Source organism: Saccostrea echinata, unplaced genomic scaffold (assembly GCF_033153115.1).
Source record: "Saccostrea echinata isolate AGI-Se365-2 ecotype Australia unplaced genomic scaffold, CSIRO_AGI_Sech_v1 ptg000054l, whole genome shotgun sequence".
NCBI lineage: Eukaryota > Metazoa > Mollusca > Bivalvia > Ostreida > Ostreidae > Saccostrea > Saccostrea echinata.
In genome coordinates this window covers 697,592-721,869 of record NW_026889803.1, presented here as the reverse complement: position 1 = coordinate 721,869, position 24,278 = coordinate 697,592, and the positions used below count along the sequence as shown (strand labels likewise).

The window sequence follows — 24,278 nt, the reverse complement described above, 5'->3', positions numbered from 1 at the left end:
GGTGGCACTGCAGCTCACCCGTCTCTCAATATATTTTTTTCGAAGAGCAACAGTTCTTCAGCTAACCGTAAGGTTGGACTCTGGCAATTAATTCCATCCGTTGGATGGAAATGGAAAAGTTAGAGAAAGCCCCCCCCCCCCCCCACTCAAAGAAAAAGGATTGTTCTTCCGAGATTGTACGGTGTGTGGGTGTGTTTTAAATTGGCTTGTCGATCACCCCTGCCCTACCCTTACCCTCCCTTTACATAATTTAAAAACAAATTTCCACGGGTCAGCACCTTTCATAAGTAGACCAGCCTCTATATGTCATTCAAATATGAAAATATTTTGTTGAAATATTAAAATATTCCATACAAGTTAATTATCGGAAATACTTAATGCCTGTCCATGACATCTTTCCAAGTCAAAGGTTAAGAAAAATATTCATGGAGGGAAAAAAAAGTTAAACACACTTATAAAAACGTCTATTCAATTCAAATACTTTTTCATGGCTCATTCTTATTTAAGAGAGGTTAATCTTTTTTTCCTTTGGGAAGGGGGGGGGATCCACGGTCTTTTTTTTTTTTTAATTTATTTTATTTTTTTATCTCCTGCGTAGGAATTTAGTAACTTTGTAGTTCTAGGCAATTGTCAATGACTTGAAAGATAAAAGTGGAATGCATATAACGTTTGTTAGCGAAACAAAGGCTGATATCCAATGTAAACTATCCAGAGTGAATTCTGTGCTTTTTAATCCTTTAAATTTTTTATTCACAAAATAGAACAATTTATTTTGCGCGATTTTTTTTTTTTGGGGGGGGGGGTGTTATACAATACATTTTAAATGTCTGATAAAATTAGCTTAATTTATGAAACAACCAATCCTGGACCAGGAGGTATATGTATTAGGGTGTATTCAAAGACCTTTGATTTGTACTACATAACGCAAGTGTTGTGCTATCTAATCTAATGTGTCGATATTAATAATAATGAAACAGAACAGAAGCCAAACGTAGCAATTACAGGTGCCAAGAGTCGCACAAACAGCAACCATACTCGCACTGTCATCAGAAAACTTTATATTCCATTAAAAGTTTTAAACTTGTGAAACATTACAGACATAGGAAATCATAAACGATTCAAATATGATATACTTATATCACTTTTAACGAGGTTCGCTCCTGAGCTTTTGAACATATTTTTATTTTAACCTATATTTAAAAAATTCTGCACAATGTTTTAATTCTTACAATAAATTTGGATTCTACAATGCCAAATAAACTATATTCAGTTAAAACTCCACGATTAAATTCCATACCAAAAGCATTAAGTGAGGAACTATATTTTGTGGCGGAAGGTTTTTTTTTTAAGAAAATGATCATTTTTTCTCTTTCGAAGTATTTAAAGTATGTTAAGTTTGGATTCCTATGTTTACATGCAGTCTGCACACTGAGTTATTTTGTGCAGTGAACTGTTTTATTCTGGTCCTAAATTATATATTAAATAAACTGTCATGAATTCCATCATCATATTTGATAAATATAGCCAAATATATTGTGAAACTCAAGAAAAAAAATAGCCCTTATTTAAGCTCAAAATCAGCACTATTTTAGTAATATCTAAAAATTAACATCACAGACCCCCACTTTTAATTTTCTTTTCTGAATATCACAGTACAGTTAAGGTGCCAAATGGATATATCGGCGAATTTTTTAGGCAGAAAATGCATTCTTTACAAGGATGGGCTATTCTTTTTAGGCCTTTACTATTATCGGACAAATGTAATGTGGCTGCAAACTACATGTGGAGGATGTTTAGATTTCTTATTTAGATTTGTCACGTAATGTGGCAGTCACGTGATTTTAGCAAATATACCTGCAGTATTGAGGTCACCTATAAATTCCAATATTGCAAGGGCATAACCAAGTTAAAAATCTAAGCTTAATTTATAATTATTTTCAGCACTCTTTGTAGTTTGTGAAAAGTGCTGCGAACCTATATAAATTCTACTCTATAATTGCTAAAATTACATTTGTTAGACCGTATGTTGAATATTTTGCTGGTCAAGTACATTAAATGTAGATATAATTAATTCATTTGCAAGATTTCATCAGGTTCGCAGCACTTTTCAAATATCTTCATAATACCTCTTGAGTTTATGTGTAAAAGCTTGTCGTAATTCATTGAGGGTATGCCCTTGCAATATATCGATTTATTACGACCCTTCTATTACCCTTCAATAAATCTGCATACATATAAACGGCAGTATCACTTGTCTACCTAGGGAATGTACGGGAAGTATATGAATAGAATCATAAAATAGACATCGCATCCAAGTTAATGGCCTCTTATATATCTGCAAATAATATTTTATATAATTACAAAACACATTTTTCATTGTATAAAATATAACTTGATACGCCTCTCACTGCATACAAACTGCGTCAAATTTTACGATATGACGTCACATTGACAAGTGCATTGCGATCAGTGAATTGTTTATATATTGCTGTGTGGGATTTAACCAATGACAAAAATACATGCAATAGTAAGTATTGATGTAGTTTAAAGCTTTCCAACAGTTTAAAATAGCGTATCATTTCATTTCGAGGTAATTTGAAGAAAATGTATTTTTGTGTGATGTCATAGTAAGTATTTCCCATAAAAATTAGGCCCCGCCTCCTTATCGCAGCCTTAACTGTGCTGCGATATAAGATACTTTTAACCATTTTTCTTAAATTTAGTAAAATGACACTACTTTCAAATGATTTTTTTGCTTGTTAAATTTTTAATGCCAGCAAAATGAAATTTTTTTAGTGCAAAAAGGTCAAATAATTGAACACGCGGAGTAATTTGAAATTTTTTTCGTTGTCAAAAATTTTAATGGGTCTATTCAAGATGAAATAAGACTGTGTTTGTTCCCATAATTTATTTGAATAAAAAATATTGGAGGAAAAACTTTAAAAATAGATTTATGTGTAAGACGTATTTACAGTGCAAAAGGTCAAACTAAATGCTCTGTAGCGCCAAAGAAGTGCATTGACCCCCATTTTTTGTTTTGATTTTTAATATAATAGCTATGTGTATAAATTCTAAAAATACACTTGATAAAAAATTCTCATTACTTTTGATGGCAGGATCCAACCACCTTAAAACAAATAATGTAGTGTAAATCGTGTTTATCATGTAAACTGGAAATATGAATAGATCCTGTAAAATACATTAAACGGATGTACATGTAATCTAAAGCAGTTACTGGATTGCTCCTTACATGTGTTCAACCAACAAGCAATTCTACTGCATAAAATCATGCTGAACATTAATAATTACGACTCAATTAAATGCACTATCATTTCTGAACGTTTAGTTGACATATACAGCCTCATTGATGTAAACCAATAGTAGCGGGTGTCCGAAACCAAGATTTTCTCGATTCGCACATTACCAGCAGTGATTACTTTGCACACAATAAGACTATACTACGATACATAATTTAGTACATTGGGTTTTGATTTTGATAAACGGTGTTGCCATGGTTACTAAAAATAGAAATTTCTGTTACTATGTATTACGTTTATTTTTTCCAGTGAAAGATTTTCAAGTGTTCAACTATGCTCCAACAAAAATCGGGGGGGGGGGGGGGCAAGTATTCCTTAATTGAAAATTTTCATATTATGAATTATACATAAATCAAATATTATATTTTATATCAATGCAGCAAAATCTTATTCACACACACACACGAAAAGGGGGTGCACCCCCCCCCCCCCATTTTACAGACATGTGAACTGCATCTCATTTTATTCAGAAGTTGTCTGTTATACATTTAAGAGCAAAGTTTCATCTGTTCAAAAGTTGTAAATCTAGTAAGTTTGATAAAGAAATAGATTTTACTGCGATGTCACAAGGCAGGTAAAATGTCTTCGAAAGTGTATTTCCCAAAAATATTTTTTACTTAATCATTGGGGAGGTCAACATTACAGCTACATTGCGAAAAATTTCAACTCATTACCGCTACATTTTCTCAAATTTTCGGGCGATCATTACCGCTACATTTTTTTATCAAATGGGCTAATGCCGACAACAACCTCTACATACGGAATCGGCCAGCAATGGCACGGGATATGAGTTCCATTCAATATAATTCACTCACCATGTAGTGAAGTACAGTTTGGATCTGAATTCTAATCAAAATGAGTATATATAAGTCTGTAGTCGATTTAGCGTCAGATGAATGTCATGGCTACTATTGAGAAGTTTGTGACAAATAAAAAATCCTTTAAAAACTAGAAATATGTCCATAGGACATGAATGCCCCGCCGAGGTTATATTAGAAATGCAAAATGAAAATTTGTATTAGTGTATGAAATTTGATGAGAATATCTTGAATAGTTTCTTTAAAATTGAAATTGAAATCTAAAAAGTCGTACATAGATGATAAATTTTTACCAAATTATGTATTAGTGTATAAGCTTACATAAATATATCTTAAATGGTTTCTTTAAAATTAAGCAAAATGCAAATTTACGAAAAGTGAGGTCAAGGTCACAGGAAAGTTCAAGGTCAACCGTTTTTGATGCAGTTGAATAGTTCTCACAAATACGTATCAGCATATTAAGTTTGATAAAAATATTTTGAATGGTTTATTAAAACTGAGCTAAACACTAATTTAAAATAAATGAAGTTAAGGTCAAAGGAAAGGTCAAGGTCAAAAAATGCTGAAGCAGTTGAAAAGATTACATCAGTATGTATTAGCATATGAAGTTTGATAAAAATATTATGAATGGTTATTTTAAAACTGAGTTTAACACAAATTGAGAAAAGTGAGGTCAAGGTCAAAGGAAAGGTCAAGGTCCGAAAATATTGATGCAGTTGAATAGCTTACACCAGTATGTATCAGCATATGAAGTTTGACACTAATTTAAGAAAAGTGGGGTCAAGGTCAAAGGAAAGGTCAAGGTCAAAATGTTGATGCAGTTGAATAGCTTACATCAGTATGTATCAACATATGAAGTTTGATTACACTATCTTGAATGGTATCTTTTAAACTGAGCTAAACACTAGTTTAAGAAAAGTGGGGTCAAGGTCAAATGAAAGGTCAAGGTCAAAAAATGTTGATGCAGTTGCATAGCTCTCATCAATATCTATCAGCATATGAAGTTTGATAAAAATATCTTGGATAGTTTCTTTGAAACTGAGCTTTGAACAGAGCTAAACGCAAAGTGTGACGGAAGGACAGACAGAAGGACGGAAGACGGACATGACAAACACTATATGCCCCGGCGATATTCATGGCGGGGCATAAAAACCATCCAGCTCAAAGTCCTACTTTCACCTCCCCGTGGTGAGCAGCGGAAACAGGTCTTATGCATGTATATATATATATATATATATATATATATATATATATATATATATATATATATATATATATATATATATATATATATATATGTTGTACTGTACACGCATAAGACGCTGGCTAACTAAAGAGGCAATGTAGCGGTAATGTATACTTTTAAATGTAGCGGTAATGTATCCTTTTTTGTTGCGGTTATGTGCATGTAGCGGTAATGAAAATTTTGAAAATGTAGCGGTAATGATACGCACCCAATCACTGGCTGTCTGGGTACTTTTATTTAATATGTATATACCGCAGAAGGAGTCGAAAGCTGTTTTGCTGTCAAAAAAAGGGGGGATTGATAAAAGTTATTGCTTTGATTACTGCATGATACTCGGATCTGATGAAAGAATTTAGTTTTGTTAATTTTATTTATATATTCATTTAAACCGGCACCTGTAATCTCATTCTGGACTTTGGCGTACTATTTTTAGTACGATTCTCGAGTCTCTAGCCGGGATTCCTGAGGCAATATTTTAGGTGTGTTCCCCGAACGTCTACTGGACAAAACAAACATCTAATTATCACACTCAATTAAGGGGCCCTCTAAGGGGTACAGGTAGAGTTTACCTTTATGAACTAACTACACCTGCATTTATTGGAGGAGAATTCACCAGCAATATTTTATTTTTTTGATCTTTAGGGCATCTCATTTGAAACATGGATTCAGCATGCAAAAATTGATAAAAGATATTTATTATTTTACATTTTTTTTCAGAAGAAATGTAAAAATCTTGAAGATTTTATCCATTGTTTTAAAAAAAAAAAATAAAATAATGTGTTTTATTTTCATAAATGATTTTTTTATCAAAAATAAGAATAAAAAGATTATCTGACTTTTCTTGACGTTTTATTAGATATTTATATTGTGCATTTACTTTGAACACTAAAGGATCTTATTTGCAATTAAAACAATCTTTTCAGAAGAGATCTTAAAATAATTTATTTTGAAAAGCGTAAATACGATTACTTGAAGAAAAAAAACTTTATTTTGAATTTTAACCCCCCCCCCCCCACTCCCCCACCCCCCATTGAATTTGGATTTTAAGCAATATTTTTAAAAGTAAGTTATCAAAATTTATTCTGCTCCTTCCCCTTTTACAAAAACGATAAGTTACATGTCTGAACTTTGATGTAAATAAAACGGTGCTAACATATAGATTGCTTTCAAACAAACAGGTCGCTGTGGTTTAAACAATGGGGGAAGGGGCAACCTCCCAAGAAATCTGACAAGTAAAATTAAAAGAATAAAAAAAATAACCCCTGAAAATCCTATTTTGTGTGTTTGTGTGTGGGCAGGGATGGACTTTCTCCAACTGTTTTATATTTTTATATATTTTTTTTAAGTGCTGGAATTCGCCAGCGCTCGACCTTACAGCAACAAAAAGTATTGGGGGCGGGGGGGGGGGGGGCATCTAAATCAAAATTTACATATTAAATCTAGAGGAAAAGATTCTTCTTCAGGAAAAGTCAATACTCAGAAAAATGTTTTCGTTCTACGGGCCTGCAAATGCGAAAAATTTTCTCCATGTTTAATATAGATTAAACAAAGCTTAAAATGTGATGTAAGTAATGCGTCAAGTGCCAAGTGTTAGGTTAAAAAAGTAATATTTGAAAATAATTCATAAGCATGCTATCTTTTGTGATGTAATGTTTCTTTTACTAATATTAATTTTTTTAAAATATATATTATAATTATATGAAAAAATATTTGTCCATTTCCTTCAATTATAGCAAGTATTTAATAAATAAACTCTTCTTTAGTACACAATTTTATCAGTAAATATTCTTATTAATTCATTTAGACTACTTTGCTAAATCAAGGTAACGCAGGTAAACTCTACCTGGACCCTTTAGAGGGCCTCTTGATTGAGTGTGATAACTAAAAAGTTGTTTTAGCGAGTAGACGTTCGGGGAATATTTTAGCCCAGAATTTAAGGTATGTCACTCGTGAAATTTGTTATATCAAGGATTTTTTGAGAAGTATATTTTGGATAAGTACTCATATAGTATGACTCAAAATCGCAGAGAAAATGGGGGGTCAGTGTGCATCTAACTGAGCTACGGTACAATTAAGTTGACCTTTTTGCACTTAAATTGTAACTCTTTGGTTAATCACTTTAACCGTTATCATATTTTATAAGATGTAACCATGGCAATAAACATAATTTTATTTTACGTAAAATAGTTTGAATAATATTTATCATTGAACAAATCATGCAAATTAATGCGCGTAAATTATTGTGTGACCTTTTTGCACTAAAAAAGTCTCATATTTGGGGTATTAAAAATCTAAATAGGCAAAAGAATATTTTCTTGTATCAAACTTTTTACGACTTAAGTGTTGATCGGTCAAAAGTATCGAGTAGTTTAAAATAATGAAAGAAAAAGTTGGGGTCAGTGATGTAAATTTTGAAATATTGGTCAAAATATGCGATTTTCAGGCAAAAAACTGTGTAAATTTTATCTCGACTTCCTTAATATATCTTCATTCCTTGGCAATGTTTGTTGAGCGAAGGTGTAAATTTTGTTATAAAAATATAAACTGAGACCTATATTTAATATTCCAGGCATATCATAACGGAAAATATTTTCTGAGTAAAAGTATGTGAGGCTAAAGTTCCAAAATATTAAATTCAATAAATGTGAAAATTTGCAGAATTTTCTGCTAAATATCCTTCCGCCACAAGAAATAGTCCCTTATAAATCTTGCTTCTTTGTGAATTTTTGAGCAGTTTTTTAATTGAATGTTGAACATTTTACATTGTTTAAATTAAATTTGTTATAAAGATTGAATTGTAATAAATAGTTTTTAAGTAAGAGGTTCTGATTGAAATTTTCTAAAAGGCTGACGAGTGACATACCTTAAGATACATCTCATATTTTTGAGTCACAGTGATACCCAGAATTAAGCTTCCGAGGGAACTAAGACACAAAAAAACGGAGGTGGATCCACCATTTCTAGTTAAGGGATACAAGAGATGAAACACAAAATAAGAAAAAAATATATGTACTTAGTTTTCACTGTTGGGTAATTTGTATTTCTTATACGATACCTGGACTAATATATATGATGTACAAATATGTTAAAATTGTTCTTAAAAGGACTTTTATGTAACAAAAAACACAAGTGCTTGAGAACAGGACCCCCCCCCCCCCCGATATAGACCCCCGGGACTGTTCGACTTTTTTTTCTCATAAATTATATATGGGTGACACATTTGTGATATAATCTATATCATCAATTGGGGAAATTGGCTTAATTAAACAAACATTTGATAATTAAAGATTACTACCCTACTCTCTCTCTCTCTCTCTATTTAAGGAATGTTTTTAAGGTCAAGATCTATTAAAAGAAAGGTGCCTTCAGATTTCTGAAATTTGAGAAACAAGTTCTTTCAATGATCCTTTACAAATATAGCTTGGCGAAATTAGGTGTATCGGGGCATGATTTTTAGGTAAACTCAACGAAAAAAGATACTTTAAACTGTTATTTTCAATGAAAAATGAAGGAAGTTAGGTATAAATATGGGAGTTTTTTCCTTCTCAGAAAAAGAAAATGTATCAATATTGCCTTCAGTCTCTCAGAAAACAGTTTTTCATATCTTCTTGACCTCTTCTTTAAAATGATATTAATTTGAATATAGGCTTCGGGGTTAATTTTGACATGATTTCAAATTGAATTACATGAAAATGTTTCATTTTCTACATAATTCTATAATAGCCATAAAGTACGGGAAAAATTAAGTTTAAAATCAATTATGACGTCATAATGGATCTAGCACCAAAAAGACAGTCTAAACTCATTTACTAGATCTTGACCTTAAGGTATGTCACTCGTCAGCCTTTTAGAAAATTTCAATCAGAACCTCTTACTTAAAAACTATTTATTACAATTCAATCTTTATAACAAATTTAATTTAAACAATGTAAAATGTTCAACATTCAATTAAAAAACTGCTCAAAAATTCACAAAGAAGCAAGATTTATAAGGGACTATTTCTTGTGGCGGAAGGATATTTAGCAGAAAATTCTGCAAATTTTCACATTTATTGAATTTAATATTTTGGAACTTTAGCCTCACATACTTTTACTCAGAAAATATTTTCCGTTATGATATGCCTGGAATATTAAATATAGGTCTCAGTTTATATTTTTATAACAAAATTTACACCTTCGCTCAACAAACATTGCCAAGGAATGAAGATATATTAAGGAAGTCGAGATAAAATTTACACAGTTTTTTGCCTGAAAATCGCATATTTTGACCAATATTTCAAAATTTACATCACTGACCCCAACTTTTTCTTTCATTATTTTAAACTACTCGATACTTTTGACCGATCAACACTTAAGTCGTAAAAAGTTTGATACAAGAAAATATTCTTTTGCCTATTTAGATTTTTAATACCCCAAATATGAGACTTTTTTAGTGCAAAAAGGTCACACAATAATTTACGCGCATTAATTTGCATGATTTGTTCAATGATAAATATTATTCAAACTATTTTACGTAAAATAAAATTATGTTTATTGCCATGGTTACATCTTATAAAATATGATAACGGTTAAAGTGATTAACCAAAGAGTTACAATTTAAGTGCAAAAAGGTCAACTTAATTGTACCGTAGCTCAGTTAGATGCACACTGACCCCCCATTTTCTCTGCGATTTTGAGTCATACTATATGAGTACTTATCCAAAATATACTTCTCAAAAAATCCTTGATATAACAAATTTCACGAGTGACATACCTTAAGTTTTGTGTGAGTTATTGCTGTGTAAATCACACAGACTTGTCACGTAGGCATATTTCATGAAGCGCGCTAGCGCTTCATGAAAAATATGCCTACGTGCAAGTCTGTGTGATTTACACACCAATAATTCACACTAAACTTAAAAACATTCCTTATATTTACATTTTACAAGTTTAAAAGCACCGATAATATACTCAATATTTGAATTTCTTGATGCCCTCCATCGTTAAATTTTTATTTACGTCTCTGTAGCCTCATTGTGACGTCACTTTAGCGCGAGTTTCACCGTGTATATTTCTACGCGTGAGTATACACAAAAATGACTTTTTGACCAATAGTATAATATTTACATTTGCTGTGTTTTTCTTCTAAGCGAACTTTGATATTGATTTGAAAGTCATTTTTGTGTATAAAAATGCGATATAGGGCAGCAAGAAATTCAGATATTGAAGATATTATCCGTGCTTTTAAACTTGTAAAATGCTAGCGCGCTTCATCAAATATGCCTACATGACAAGTCTGTGTGATTTACACACCAATAACTCACACAAAACTTAAAAACATTCCTTAAATATTTACGTTTCCAAATATTATTCCTTAAGATTGTTTGCAAATTAGAAGATTATTTATTTTCTCATGAACTACCATAGATGAGCATTAATATCTCCATTGTTACGTCATAATACTTTACTTGACGTCAAAAGAATTTAATTTTTGAAAATTCATGAGGTACATGAACTATGTACAACGCTTCACGTCGGCATATTTATCATGAAGCGCTAACGTACGCGCTTCATGAAATATGCCGGCGTGAAGCGTACGTCGTAGTTCATGTCCTCATGAATCTTCAAAAATTAAATTCATTTCTTAAATAACTCACACAAAACTTTAAAAACATTCCTTAAATAATAAAAAAAATTATTACAGAAACAAGTGCCTGTGTATGGAGAATGCGCATGCGTGAACCTAGGGAGTCCCCCCCCCCCCCCCCCCGATTTCGTTTGCTTAGGTCACGCATGCGCACCAGCAAGTAATCTTCAGCGCTCTGAAGTTTTGTTGTAAATAGAAGAAGTATAGATCACAAATATGTCATTGAAAGATAATTTATGAGAAAAAAGTCGAAAAAGCCCGGGGGTCTAAATCGGGGGGGGGGGGATTCCTGTCCTCAAGCACCTGTGATAAAAAATAATATCCAATGTATTGCTGGGTTCTGTGTACATAGTATTTATTTCATTGAAATTAAACATCCATACCAAAGTAATCACAGGTAATATTATATTTTTAAGTACCTGTGAAGGTAATTAATCACTGTGAAATTTAAACTGACACGCTGTTAATGGAATGATAATTTTATACCACGCACTTTCAACTGTTCAAGCAAAGCGATACGCTGTTGTTGGAATGATAGTAAAAACAGCAGACTGTTCCGGCGGGAAGATAGATTGATGTCAGGTAGTCTACCACGAAGTAAATCCCTAAAAAGTAAGTTTAAAATCATTAAGATTTTATCGACTTAAGTCTTTCAGAAAATCCGTACGCACACAACAGCTGTACAATACGTGTTTTTCCTCATTTGTTCCCGCTTTAGCCTAGGGCTATAAAGAATGATAGAATTGACCTAGGAATAACACCCTGACCACATGCACTGACCTTCCCGCACGCCATTTTGTTAGATCTTATTTTCCTTTCACGATTCGTCTGCCCAGAGACGCCTATCTTGTATGTTTCTGGTTTGCCCTGGGCCTGGCCATGGAAAATGACGACTCCGATTTAGGGATATACATTCAGCAGTATATGTAAACTAAAATTTTTCTTCTTCATGACCTGTCTATTTTAGATTTTTTTTAATAACATGAATGATTGAATCACTGGGAATGATATGCCGAGGTTCACGTGGATGGTCAGATTTTTCCGATCGGACATTGCTATGATTGCGGCGCTAGCTAGGTACCTAAGGCTATATAAAATGATTAAATGTGTCCATAAAACCCACAACGGTCGTGCATGAGACCAGAAACACAACATAACATGTTTATTTTTTATTATTTATCATTATATAATATGTCTGATGAGACGTAACCGACCAGACGTATGTGTGTATGTTTTCAGTGAGGCCATTGCACCATGATGTCTCTTGGGCCTGTTAATTAATTCGACGTAAGATTTAGAGGTCTATGGTTAATTTCTGATTTCAGTTTTTGAGGTGTAATACCAGAAATGACGGGAAGAGGGAGAGCACGTGCTAGAGGGAGAGCAAGGAGACTGGATGGAGATGAAATTCGCAGACCAGGGGAACACAGTTCAGAGGCCCAAAAGCCCCCAGTACAGGTATACATAAACATTACATTACTGCTAAAGCACAATCAGGGTATACATACTGAACTTGCATTACATGATGGGTAAAATTATCAGCCTACCTGAGCCAAAATGTGACCTTTTTCAAAGTTTCAACCAAACTTGGTACAGGGTAAAAGGGAATTAAAGTTTGTTCATATGAACATGGTGAAGGACTTTGCTCCATTCCAGGGAGAGATATTTTAAAAAAAAAAAGGGGAAGAGATCACTTAAAAATCTTGATCATGCAAGGACCACTGAGCCAGAAAAGTTAAAACTTATGTGAGAGCTTCATTACATAAGTGTAGACTCAAATTTGATCACATTATGGCTCCCTGGTGAAGGATGGGGCCACGACAGAGGATCAGTGTATGAGGGGAAAAACTAGTAAAAAAAAATTTCAAGAACAATAGGGCCATGATTAGTCATACTTTAAAATACACATGCATCATTGAAAGTAGAACAGATTCAATTTTGTCCCCCCCCCTCCCAGAAAAAAAATTACCCTCAGGGGTGTTTGGTGGGGCCACAAAAACTTTTCAGACACAGCAGGGATATACAATATTAATGATACTCAAATTTATTCAAAACTTTTTTTGAAAGGTCATAATATGCAGTTGTATAAAATTTTTAATTTCTAATAGAATTCTAATTACTACTTCAATATCTACAGTATTTGTTCACTCTAATTTGAATTTGAAAACTGTGTGAGTAACACTGTCAATAGTAAAAATTTGGTATGGTAGCAGGTTGTAAGAGAAACCCCACCCAGGACAGAGCAGATTGTCGGAGGTGCCCAAGCTGGGCCTGAGCAGATTGTGAGAGGTTCCCAAGCTGGGGCTGAACAGACTGTCAGAGGTTCCCCAGCCCAGCCAGAGGACGTGAGAAGAGGAATTGGAAATCTACAGATACAGAGATTAGTGGGTGAGTGATAATAATCAGTTAGGCACATTTGTGTCAAGTTATGTAAAGGGCTCATACATTGTAATTGGAGGTGAACACTCGTGCTAATTTGGGGATTTTTGATATCCTATGTAAATGCCAGTTCATATATTAGATGGGTGGAAGGGGATGCCCCTTTCCCTCACCCTTTTTTCCCCTCACACAGTTTTTCTCCCCTTTACACCACTTTTCCCCCTCCTATTCTCCTGTTTAGCTAGGGCATGTATGTACGATGAAAGATTTAAATGAATTGAAACCATGAATGTGGGTCTATGACAAGTCATTAATTAATACATGTTAAAGTTCTTTTATGTGCTTTTTTTCACCTTGATATATGAAGGAATACCATAGTAAAACATTAACCATTCCATTAGTACACTTATTTTACTGCCTTTGGCTTTATAATAGAAGTACATGTAGTAAGAAAACCAAATGATATCTTGTGTCTCATGGAGATCTTGCTTTCTGCTTTTAATTTGTTTCTATTGTCTTTTCAGGTCACACAGGACAACCCATTCAGCTGATGACTAATTATTTCAGCCTCTCGGAGAGTAAGAATTGGATCTACTACCAATATCACATAGACTTCAGTCCACCTTTAGACTCCACAAGAATGAAGAAGAAAGTTTTCTATCAGCTCCCACAGTTTAGAAAGAAAACCACTATTTTTGATGGGGGAATACTTTACCTGCCATACAGAATGCCAGATAAGGTACTGTAAATGTATTTTATTTAGCATGTACAACATTCTGTGGAAATTGATTTTCAACAAGTTAGCGTAGATTTGATATAGCTCTTTCTGAATTTAATTTGCTTTATATAAAAGAATATATATATATATATATATTTAGCGACATACTTGATTTACCAGAAGGTGTTTTCTATGGAAAATGCTAATTAGAATACACAGCTAAATGAAATATATTTTACAGATCGTATAATGAAGCATACGTTGTTAATGACTTGACGTGTTCCCTGTAGATAAATATTATGGGTCAGGGTGCCTGTCATGTTGGCTGTTTCAGGTAACAGAGATAACTGTAGGATCACCAGTCGATAACTCCCCAATCAGAGTGACCATCAAAGAGACCAGAGAAATGTCCTGGTCTGACCCAGAAACCGAAAAGTTGTACTGTGTACTGCTGGGAAGGTTTGACTCTCATTCTACCCTTGGCAGGACCATCGTTAAAAAATTGTTTGGTTGCCCTCTCCCGACTGACTGGTTAAAAATGGCCCAACTCAAAACTTTTTTTAACCTCCAAGAAGCAATTATTTTTTTTTTACACATTCCAGAAAATAGATTTTGAAAATTCACAATGATTTTGAAATTTTCTAGGGAAAAATTTTTTTGACCTACCTACTGACCTAATTTTTTTATCCTCAGTTGGAAGAGGGCAAACATACATTATTTTTAAGTTGGTCCAGTGCTCTAGTTTATTATTAATTCCACTGGTTGAAGACCAGCAAGTGTCTCACCCATGTACCTCTCTGTCTGTTTACAAACAATTTTTTCAATGTTACTCCTCAATTTTTGTGTAATTTCACTCAATCTTGGCACACAAGTATACAGGTTCTTTAATTCCCTACTTTGTTTTAAAGTGTTTCCATGATCACTTAAAAAAAAAGAGAAACTTCTGTTTAAGATCTTTTAAATTGCTCAACTCTTTCATTTTAATGGTCAGATTTTAATAAAGCTTGGAATACATAAAAACTAAACGGTAGATACTGAAATTAGAATTACGTTTTTGATAATTTATTGCACATGATTTTAAATAGAAAGTTCAATGCAGAAACTTAACTTGACCCTTTTGTTCCAGAATTTTGGAGAATCTACTGGGGATGACATTCATTGGCAGGAATTACTATGATATGAGTCCAGAGCTTGTAAAGAAGTACCCAGAACACCAGTAAGTCCAACTTAAAGAAAATAGCACCCAAGAATCACTGTTAATTCCTGGACTTCTGAAGAAACACATCCTCTAAATTATCTGGTTGTGTTTTAGTAAAGTGACATTCAAACATTAAAAATACAATTTGGTTGTAACTATCAGTTATTCTTGAAACTCAAAACACTTGGTTTTCAGATGATATTTCCAAACAATTTTCAGTGCCTATTTTATTTCATGACAGTTTGTCCATTTATCCTGGGTATGTAACGAGCATCGCTAATTACGAGCATGGAATGCTCCTTTGTGCTGACATAAGCCACAAAATTCTTCGAGACGATACCATGTGGACTCTTTTCCAGGAAGTCTATACATTAGCCAGCAGTGAAGAAGATCAGAAGATTCAGATCAGGGCTAATTATGTTGGGTGTACTGTCATAACTAGGTAGAAAACATAACACAGTGTACCATGAAGATATCATGTTTAACCTCTGGAAATGAATTAGCTTTGTAAAATAAAATTATTGTTGGATTTAAACTTTTGGGAACATTTTAGACTCTCATGAGCTGAAGTCTAGTTTTTTTTTTTCATCAATAGGTACAACAATAGAACGTATAAAATTGCTGATGTTGACTTTTCCAAGCATCCCACTGACTCGTTCCCCAGGGCAGATGGAACAAGCATGACTTACATTGACTATTATAAACAGGTGCGTCTTATAATTATCTCAGTGACTTATTATCAGAGAAAAATAAAATGACACTGTCCAAATATATGAAGTAAAGTCTGATGATTTTAGAATTTTAAGCTAAGCAAATATTGAGAAATGAAATGTAAGATTATTCTCTTCCTAGCACTATGACATTGACCTTACTGACATCAGGGAGCAGCCATTGATTCTTCATCGAGTTCCGAGGCGAGAGAGAAGACCAGGACGTCCTGAGTTTGTGTACTTAATTCCTCAGCTTTGCTTTCTCACAGGTGAGTCTAGTTAGTGGTAGTTCTAGACATGTAAGAAGTACGCTTCCTGTCTCACTTACAGAACAATTGCTTAGTTCCAGACTTGCAAGAAGTACAGGCTTTATATCTCACTAACAGGGCAATCTCATTGCTTAAGTTCACAAATCTCCTTTTCTCCTATCTCATTAGTAGTGTTAGACATGTAAGAGGTACAGTTCTACTACATGTATCTCACTAGTAGGGCTATCTCATTGGTGTAGGCAAGTAAAGATACTATTAATGGCAATTTGTAATGGGTTTACTGATCAGTTGATCCGAATGATGGTAATCGGTTAGAAAATCCGTAATTGTTTAGTTGAAAAAACTAAAATATATGTAACTTTGAGCGCAATTTTCTTAAACTTCATTTTTAGAAAGGAAACCTCTGCATATAAAGTTGATAATTAGCATTTTATACACCTTATTCTCAAGCTAAATTGGAGATAATTATGGGTCTCCAGAATGAAAGGGTAACTGGTCAGTTTGGGAAGAGTTATATAAATACTGTTTTTAAAAACATCATGTCTTTACCCAGACTATCCCACAATTCTTTGATGATAATAAATAAATCACTGTTGAGCACTATGAATTAGTATGTCTATCTTTTGTCGTTATCTATTAAATTATATCATTAGAAGCATTGTAAATTAAGTGGAAATTCAAGCATAGTTTTGATTATGGTGACAATGCAGAATGAATTTGTGTGACATCTACACTGGAAAATTCATGTCTGATTTCTGAGGCAAGGTTCATGGTTTTCTTAATTTTTTCTTGTCTTTTGAAATTGAAGAAAAATATATGTACATATACATGTAGTTTCCAAATGAAGAAAATAAACAGAAAGTTTCTAACTTCTGCTTTCTTTTTTAGTCTTCTTCCGTGTATGAATAGATTTACTTGGGAAAGAAAATGTGCATTTGATATGATTAATTGGTCGGAACGTCTTGCAATTAACTGATTAGCAATTCTGTAATCGATTGTCATCCCTGAAAGAAACATCTTTGCTACCCAGCTCTCTGGTACTTCTTACTTAAAGCCATTAGAGGTCCATAATTTTGGCATCAAATCTGTCTTTATCATTGGTTGATCCAAGCTTATAGGTGAGATTTTAACTATTTGTAGGACTAACAGCTCAACAATGCTCAGATTATCATGTCATGCGGGACATTGCTGAAACAACTCGTGTGGAACCATTTGATAGAGCAGCCAGTCTCCAGGAATTTGTAAAGAGAATAAACAGGTTTGTTTGGAAAAGATAAATTTGTTTGGTCAAATCTCATACCCTGTAACTCACTACTGGTTCCTTATCTAATCAAGTACCTGGTTACTCAACTGAAAAACAGAAGAACTGACACTTTTACTATTGGTCTTACTGTAATACAGTTACACATTTAACATGCACAGATAAATACATACTGCATTTATGACAGTCTTCATACAGAAAAAGAAATACAATTTTTTATTGTTAAATGGCAAACAAAAACATTCATCAACACAAGGAATTCATTTATGAAGATTTAAATTTGTTCACATGGTTCCACACCCCTTCTACAGGAGGAGGGGTTGGGATAATTAAGACAATGGAGTTGTGTCATGGTCCAATAACTACTAGGCCAGGAAAGACAGAGCTTCCTGTTATAATGTAACTCCACTTCTTCAAATCGTATCCTTGGGACAATAATTGGGGCCACATTAGGGGGTCAAAGTCTCAGTTACAGGAGAACATAATCTTTAAAAATCAAATAGATCTAGGAGGGAAAAAAATCAGACCTGCTGAATATTATGAACAAGCACCTGCTGGCTCTCTGACCAACCCCCCCCCCCCCCCCCCCCCCCAATGATTTAATGTTAGTGTAAGATGGCAAGAAGTTTATATCACTTTAAAACTATACAGAGCTATTTTGAAAAACAAAACAGATTCTTGTAAAAAAATAATAATTTTTCTGGGTTTTTTTTTCAGTAACCCTCAATTCCAGAGAGAGATGGATGGCTTGTCTTTCTATAGTGACATGATGACTATCAAAGGAAGGGTTCTAGGAAGAGAGAATATAAAAGTCAGAGATTCTCGTAGAATGGTAATTAACATAAGTAAAGAATTTATTCTTTAAAATGACAAACATATGATTCTCACATTGAAACATTTAAAGTACACATAAAACATCAATAAGATATACATGTATATTGATGTGTAATGCAATGAAATTTGGCTGTTGTAGGAGGTAGATCTGAATTTCAAAATGGATGAAGCTGCCTGGGGAAGGCAGATGCACAACATGTACCTGCCACTGCCCGTCAAGCTTGTGAACTGGGTGTTGCTCTGTCCCAGTCAATGTTCAAAAGTTATGGGCAACTTTATTGGTCAGCTGCAGGATGTTGCTGCTAGAATGGGGATACAAACAGATTTTCCTGTCATGTAAGTGATAACAATGCCAACAGAAATTTATCAACAATTGGTTTTTTCCAGTAAAAAAAAATGCAGAAGATACGTTCATCTTGAAGAAAATCTAAAGCATTATCTTTATCTGTTACATTGAGATTAATTAAAACCTCTGTCTGCAAATGAAGTTTGTTTCAAAGTTAAGGTCAATTCTGAAATGTGTATTTAATAATGTTCATACTTTATTTTGGTTAAAATACACAATGAGATAATTTTATTGAATTATAAAAAACAAGATATAATTAAGAAATGAATATCTGAAATGCGTAGCGCATTGATGAAAAAGTTTTCCATCCAAATTTTTCTTTGATACTTCGGTCAAAGAAAAAAATATTATTTTCTTTTCTAATCATTTAATATTTATCTTTCAATTATAAGTTTTAACATGAGAACAAATGAAACAAATGAAAAAATATTTTTCTGACATAGAGTAATACATAACGAACAAACAATGTGTTCAATTTACCATGTCATTTATACCAGCTGCTTCTAACAAATACCGCACAACTTTGCCTGGGGTATACATGTATATATATATATATATGCATTTACTGAAGGTTAACATTTTATAAAACACATGCTTCATTCTTGTTGAAGTGCATTTAATTGAGTTATTATGGGATATGTTTTTAGCTCTACAGGTCAGAGACCAGAAGAGCTTATGCGATATTAAGGTGTTCGTCGTCCGGCCGTCTGTCTGTAAATAATTTTTCAAAACACTACTCCTCCTACAGTTTTGGTCTGATTTAGTATAACTTGGCACACAAGTAGACTTCTCTAAGATACATAATTCTATTAATAAGTTTTTAATTTTGATGAACGGCCTTGTCATGGTTACTAAGAGTAGAAATTTCTTTGAAATTCTTTTGAAAATACTACTTCTTTTGGACTGATTTTTAAAATTACTTGGCACACAGTGAACTACACTATGATACTTAATTCTTTGTATTGGTTTTTGATTTTAAAACTAAACCAAGGATCATTATTCTAATTTTTTGCTTTTGCATAATTTTAAGTTCCTTTGTTAAAAGTACAAACCAGTAGAACTAAAGTCTTGTCAGAGACTTATGGTCTACTGCCTTATGTAAATACAGAGATGCTATTTACTGGTTTTTGGATATTTAGAAATTACCTTGAAATTTTATAAATACATTTGCTGTTGCTTATTCTTCATCATATATTTTTAAAAATTTTTTAATCATGTAAAATCTCATTCTGTAAGCTGCACCCTTATATTTTTACCCCTAGGCGGGGCCCATGCTGACTGGTCAGTTTTCCAGTTATCTTTATGCTCAAAATAAATTTAAAAATTTCTACTTCAATTGTAAATTTTATACATTGGTCCACCCTTATTAATTTCAGTTCTTTTCCATATCCAGCACACATTTGTTTCTGTAACATAAGTTTACCCCTACACTATTTTACCGAACAAAAATTGTTACCTTCGTTGTAAGCACTCTGAAATAGAATTTAAAATAACCTGAACAGGAATGGAGAAAATTGATTTCTCATCAACAACGACGTGTAATATGGCTTCCTCTCTTTCCCTGCTATCAAACTTGTATAGAAATGAGTTTCTTTATCCCCCTGTGAATGCAGTATATTTTTGTTGTCCAGGCCTCAAATGACTAATGACAGCATAGGCAATTATGACAAAGTGCTGAAGCAAACAGTCAATCCCAGTACCCAGTTAGTGATGTGTATCCTCCCGAACTACCAGAAATCACGTTACGACCACATAAAGACACTGTGCTGCGTCACACACCCAGGTATATTACAGCTTACTTAATATTAAATTACTGTAGTGGAGCAATTTAATTATAAGCTTTCCTTATTATTACAAACAAGATTTTTATTTTTGGTTTTAAAAACTAATGGCTTTGTGAATATGTAATTTGATTCAACCCTGTGTTTACTGTATGTATACAATAAAGAGAGTTGGCTCTTTTTGATCACTATTATGCCCTGTTCACACAGAGAGTTTCATGTGGTCAGATATAGATAGTTACCTATGCTATTTTTGAGTGAAAAACAAAAGAAAATATATTTTAATCTCCAAAAATGTGTACAGACACTATGACATTATGTCAAATGGATCTGCTCTGCATAAGGTGATTTGATTGGAAAATGACGTCATAATAGCCTTACTGAATAGCCTTACTATAAAAATAAAATTTTAATGAGCATTAGTTTACTTTGCATTAACTGTCATGTGAACGCAATTTATTTTGCATTAGTTTAATTAATTTGCATTATTTTACTTTGCATCAATTTACTGCAAATTAAGTATTTAATACACATTTGTGTGAACAGGGCATTAGAGTAACATTTATCCAGTGTAGTACCTGGCTTAAAATCCTAACATAACACGGCCCTTTTGTATGAATGTGATTTTCCTTACAGTTCCCAGTCAGTGTGTGGTAAAGAGGACCATTAGTAACCCAAAGACCCTAAAGTCAGTAGCCACCAAAATAGCCATCCAGATCAACTGTAAACTCGGGGGATTCCCGTGGGAAGTCGGCAATCCGGTATGTACAGAGACTGAGTATTGAACATTTATAACACTTTAATATTTTTATTAAAGCAGTAAAAATTATTTGGCTCCTATTTCATCTCAAGGAAATCTGGGAGAGATTTATGTGCTATTATCTTGGCATAGATAGATATTTCGGAGCAGTCCAGTTTCGATACAATTTTCTATTTCATTCAGAATTACACTAAATGGTCATGTATTATTCTTGTTATTCACTTAGGTGTAGTTTATAAAGTAGCATCTATTTTTTAGCTATCTAGACATGCTGTAATGCTGGTAGGGATTGACACGTATCATGACAGTAAGACTAGAAACTTGTCTTATGCTGGTGTGGTGTGCTCCACAAACCCTGGATTCAACTGTTATTATTCCAAAACTCTGGCACAACACCCTGGGGAGGAACTGTTGAATGGGATCACCGTCTGTATCATAGGTAAGGGGGGATATGTTGTCTGGGTACTATAGAGCATCATCTTGCCAGCCATTGCCATTTTAATTTTAAAGTGTTGACAGACCAATTAAAAATGAACGTCCAGGTAAATGAACCACAATGTAACGTAAAATGGCATTTTGTGGTGAAAAAAGACCGTCCGGATACGAAACACAAAATTCCGGATAAACGAGACAAAAGAACATTTAAAAAATCTGTTCAGCTTCCGGATATCTGGAATCTGGATATCTGAGGGTCCACTGTAAAGAACTTCTGCCACTCCATCTCTGGTTAATTTGAAAAGTTTAGTTGTTGAACGTTAAAAGTATAAACAAGCTGTTACCTCCAAGTATAACGTTGTTTAGTCTTCATGTGTGTTTAACAAAAGTTTTCTGTGATATGTTTTTCAGCTGCAATGAAGAAGTACCATGAGAGAAATGGCTACTTCCCTAAGCGGGTCATTGTGTATCGTGATGGTGTGGGAGATGGACAGATACAGGCTGTTTTGGAGCATGAGAAACCACAGTTCCTGGCAGCCTTTGACAGACTAAATCTGATGCAGCCAGATGATAGGTAGGCATATAAACAATGTATGATCAAGTCATATGATCATTAGTATATAATTATCATTATTAAGTCAAGTTACTTTACATACATGATCATTAGTAATAATGATTAGTAAATTTCATTATTAATTCATTTACTCTTGAAGTTTGTACAAGGTATGAATACAGTGTTATAGAGTAAAATAGAGAGAAGTTTCTTTAAAAAACAAGTCCACAGTAATTAGTCAATGTACTCAAAGTCTCAAGTTAATACAAATTTATATGTGAATTTAACATCGTACATAATACTTTTATTTGTTATCTTAATTTCTTTGTGTCATTTTTTTTTTCACTTTTTTTTCAGGCCAAAGATATCCATCATTATTGTGAAAAAAAGAATAAACACCAGATTTTTCCTCAGAGGTAGCAATGAAAATCCATACCCTGGAACAATTGTGGATACAGATGTCACCAAACCAAGACCTAATGTCAAGTAAGTCCAACCATAAAAATAAAGGCAGAAATTTGTTAATTAAGTAGACCAACCCCCTTCCTCTGTTCCACAACAATTTGAAGTTGATGTTTAGTAATCTATTTGTCCATCCATCCATTTACAATTTTTTTTCTCTTTTCTACCATATTCAAAATAACTTTTTTCATGATCCATGAACTTAACACGTGTTCTTTTCAAGTTTTGATAAGAAGTTTTATTCTCTCCATTAGTTTGAGGGTGTGGGAGGGTAGATCTGATTTCTGATATATGGCCAACTAAAATTTTACTGGTTCATGAGGACATAATTTTGTAGAGTACTCGTACTAAGTTAGAAGATACATTGACAAAGTAATTGTTTGTGAAGACCTGGTACCTGGTACATAAAAAAATGCAGATATTGTTTTCATATAAAGTGCCCTGATTTCTTATATTGTATAAGTGTGTATTCTTTCTGATGTTCCAAGTGTTGTGGGCACTTGATTGGGCAAATATGGAATATAAAGCTTTTTTTTCCTTAATTTTATGAAAACTTCCAATTCATTTGGTCCATTAACATTCTACATGAATTTGATAGGTACGATTTCTTTTGTGTGTCGCAGTCCGTGAGACAGGGAACTGTCACTCCAACACATTACAATGTGGTAGAGGATGAAAATGCTGTCTTTCTCACACCGGACCGCATGCAGCAGTTGGCGTACAAATTGACACATTTGTATTACAACTGGCCGGTAAGTCTTTAATGTACCTTTGGAGAAGTGTTACACATATTATTTAATTCAAATTAATACATAAAGAAAAAAGTTTAAGCCTCAGATGTTGTCTTCATAGATTGGATTCAGAGTTAAAAGGCACAGGACAAACTTATTTCTTTTATTCTGGTAACTGTACTTACAGTATTTTAAACTTTTACCCGACTCTTGACAATTTAAGTCTAAATGCCTTGTTTATTTTAGGGAACCATCCGGGTCCCAGCACCGTGTCAGTATGCCCATAAATTGGCTTACCTCACCGGACAGTCCCTCCATAGAGACCCCTCAGAGTTGTTGTCGGACTGTCTCTTCTTCCTGTGAAACATGACGGAGTACCAGTGCTATGAAATGTTTTAAAAAACAGTAATACTATTGGCTTGCCTCACCGGACAGTCCCTCCATAGGGACCCCTCAGAGTTGTTGTCGGACCGTCTCTACTTCCTGTGAAACATGAGGAAGTACCAGTGCTATGAATTGTTTTAATAAACAGTAATACTATCCTGTATTTGGATACAGTGACTTGTATATAGACATTAACCGATATTAGAGTTTTTGTGCAAGAGGTCATGAAGTACAGACTTTAGAAATGGCTGATTACCTTGTTATATGTTTAGATAGAAATAATATTCGTGGGTTAATTTTGTGTGTACATGTACTTGTATTATATTGAATTGTTTTATTTGAGTTATACCTATCAATATTAGTTTAATTGTTATTCAAGATAATATGAGGTATATTATTTAGTTTACAATAAAAGTGGTGATAGATTTATCATACTTTTGTTAAAATGTTT

At 33.4% G+C, this 24,278-nt stretch overlaps 1 protein-coding gene across 1 annotated transcript; it reads left to right on the top strand.

Moving 5' to 3' along the window:
- Positions 1-12,353: 12,353 nt before the first annotated feature.
- LOC133172178 (piwi-like protein 1) lies at positions 12,354-23,806 on the top strand. The gene is made up of 18 exons (XM_061307016.1): positions 12,354-12,464; positions 13,220-13,394; positions 13,910-14,124; positions 14,438-14,562; positions 15,230-15,319; positions 15,543-15,720; positions 15,877-16,008; positions 16,154-16,280; positions 17,421-17,538; positions 18,259-18,373; positions 18,515-18,711; positions 20,353-20,504; positions 21,139-21,263; positions 21,521-21,701; positions 22,109-22,271; positions 22,608-22,736; positions 23,311-23,464; positions 23,690-23,806. Exons 1-18 carry the CDS (start codon positions 12,354-12,356, stop codon positions 23,804-23,806), a joined length of 2,604 nt encoding a protein of 867 aa, XP_061163000.1.
- Positions 23,807-24,278: the final 472 nt, after the last annotated feature.

What these genes read in the sequence shown, in the direction of transcription:
- LOC133172178 (XM_061307016.1), top strand. Translation starts at nt 12,354, where the DNA reads ATGACGGGAAGAGGGAGAGCACGTGCTAGAGGGAGAGCAAGGAGACTG. An exon ending in CGTGGGAAGTCGGCAATCCG is followed by an intron (nt 21,264 to 21,520) that starts GTATGTACAGAG and finishes TCTATTTTTTAG; the next exon opens with CTATCTAGACATGCTGTAAT. An exon ending in AAACCAAGACCTAATGTCAA is followed by an intron (nt 22,737 to 23,310) that starts GTAAGTCCAACC and finishes TGAATTTGATAG; the next exon opens with GTACGATTTCTTTTGTGTGT.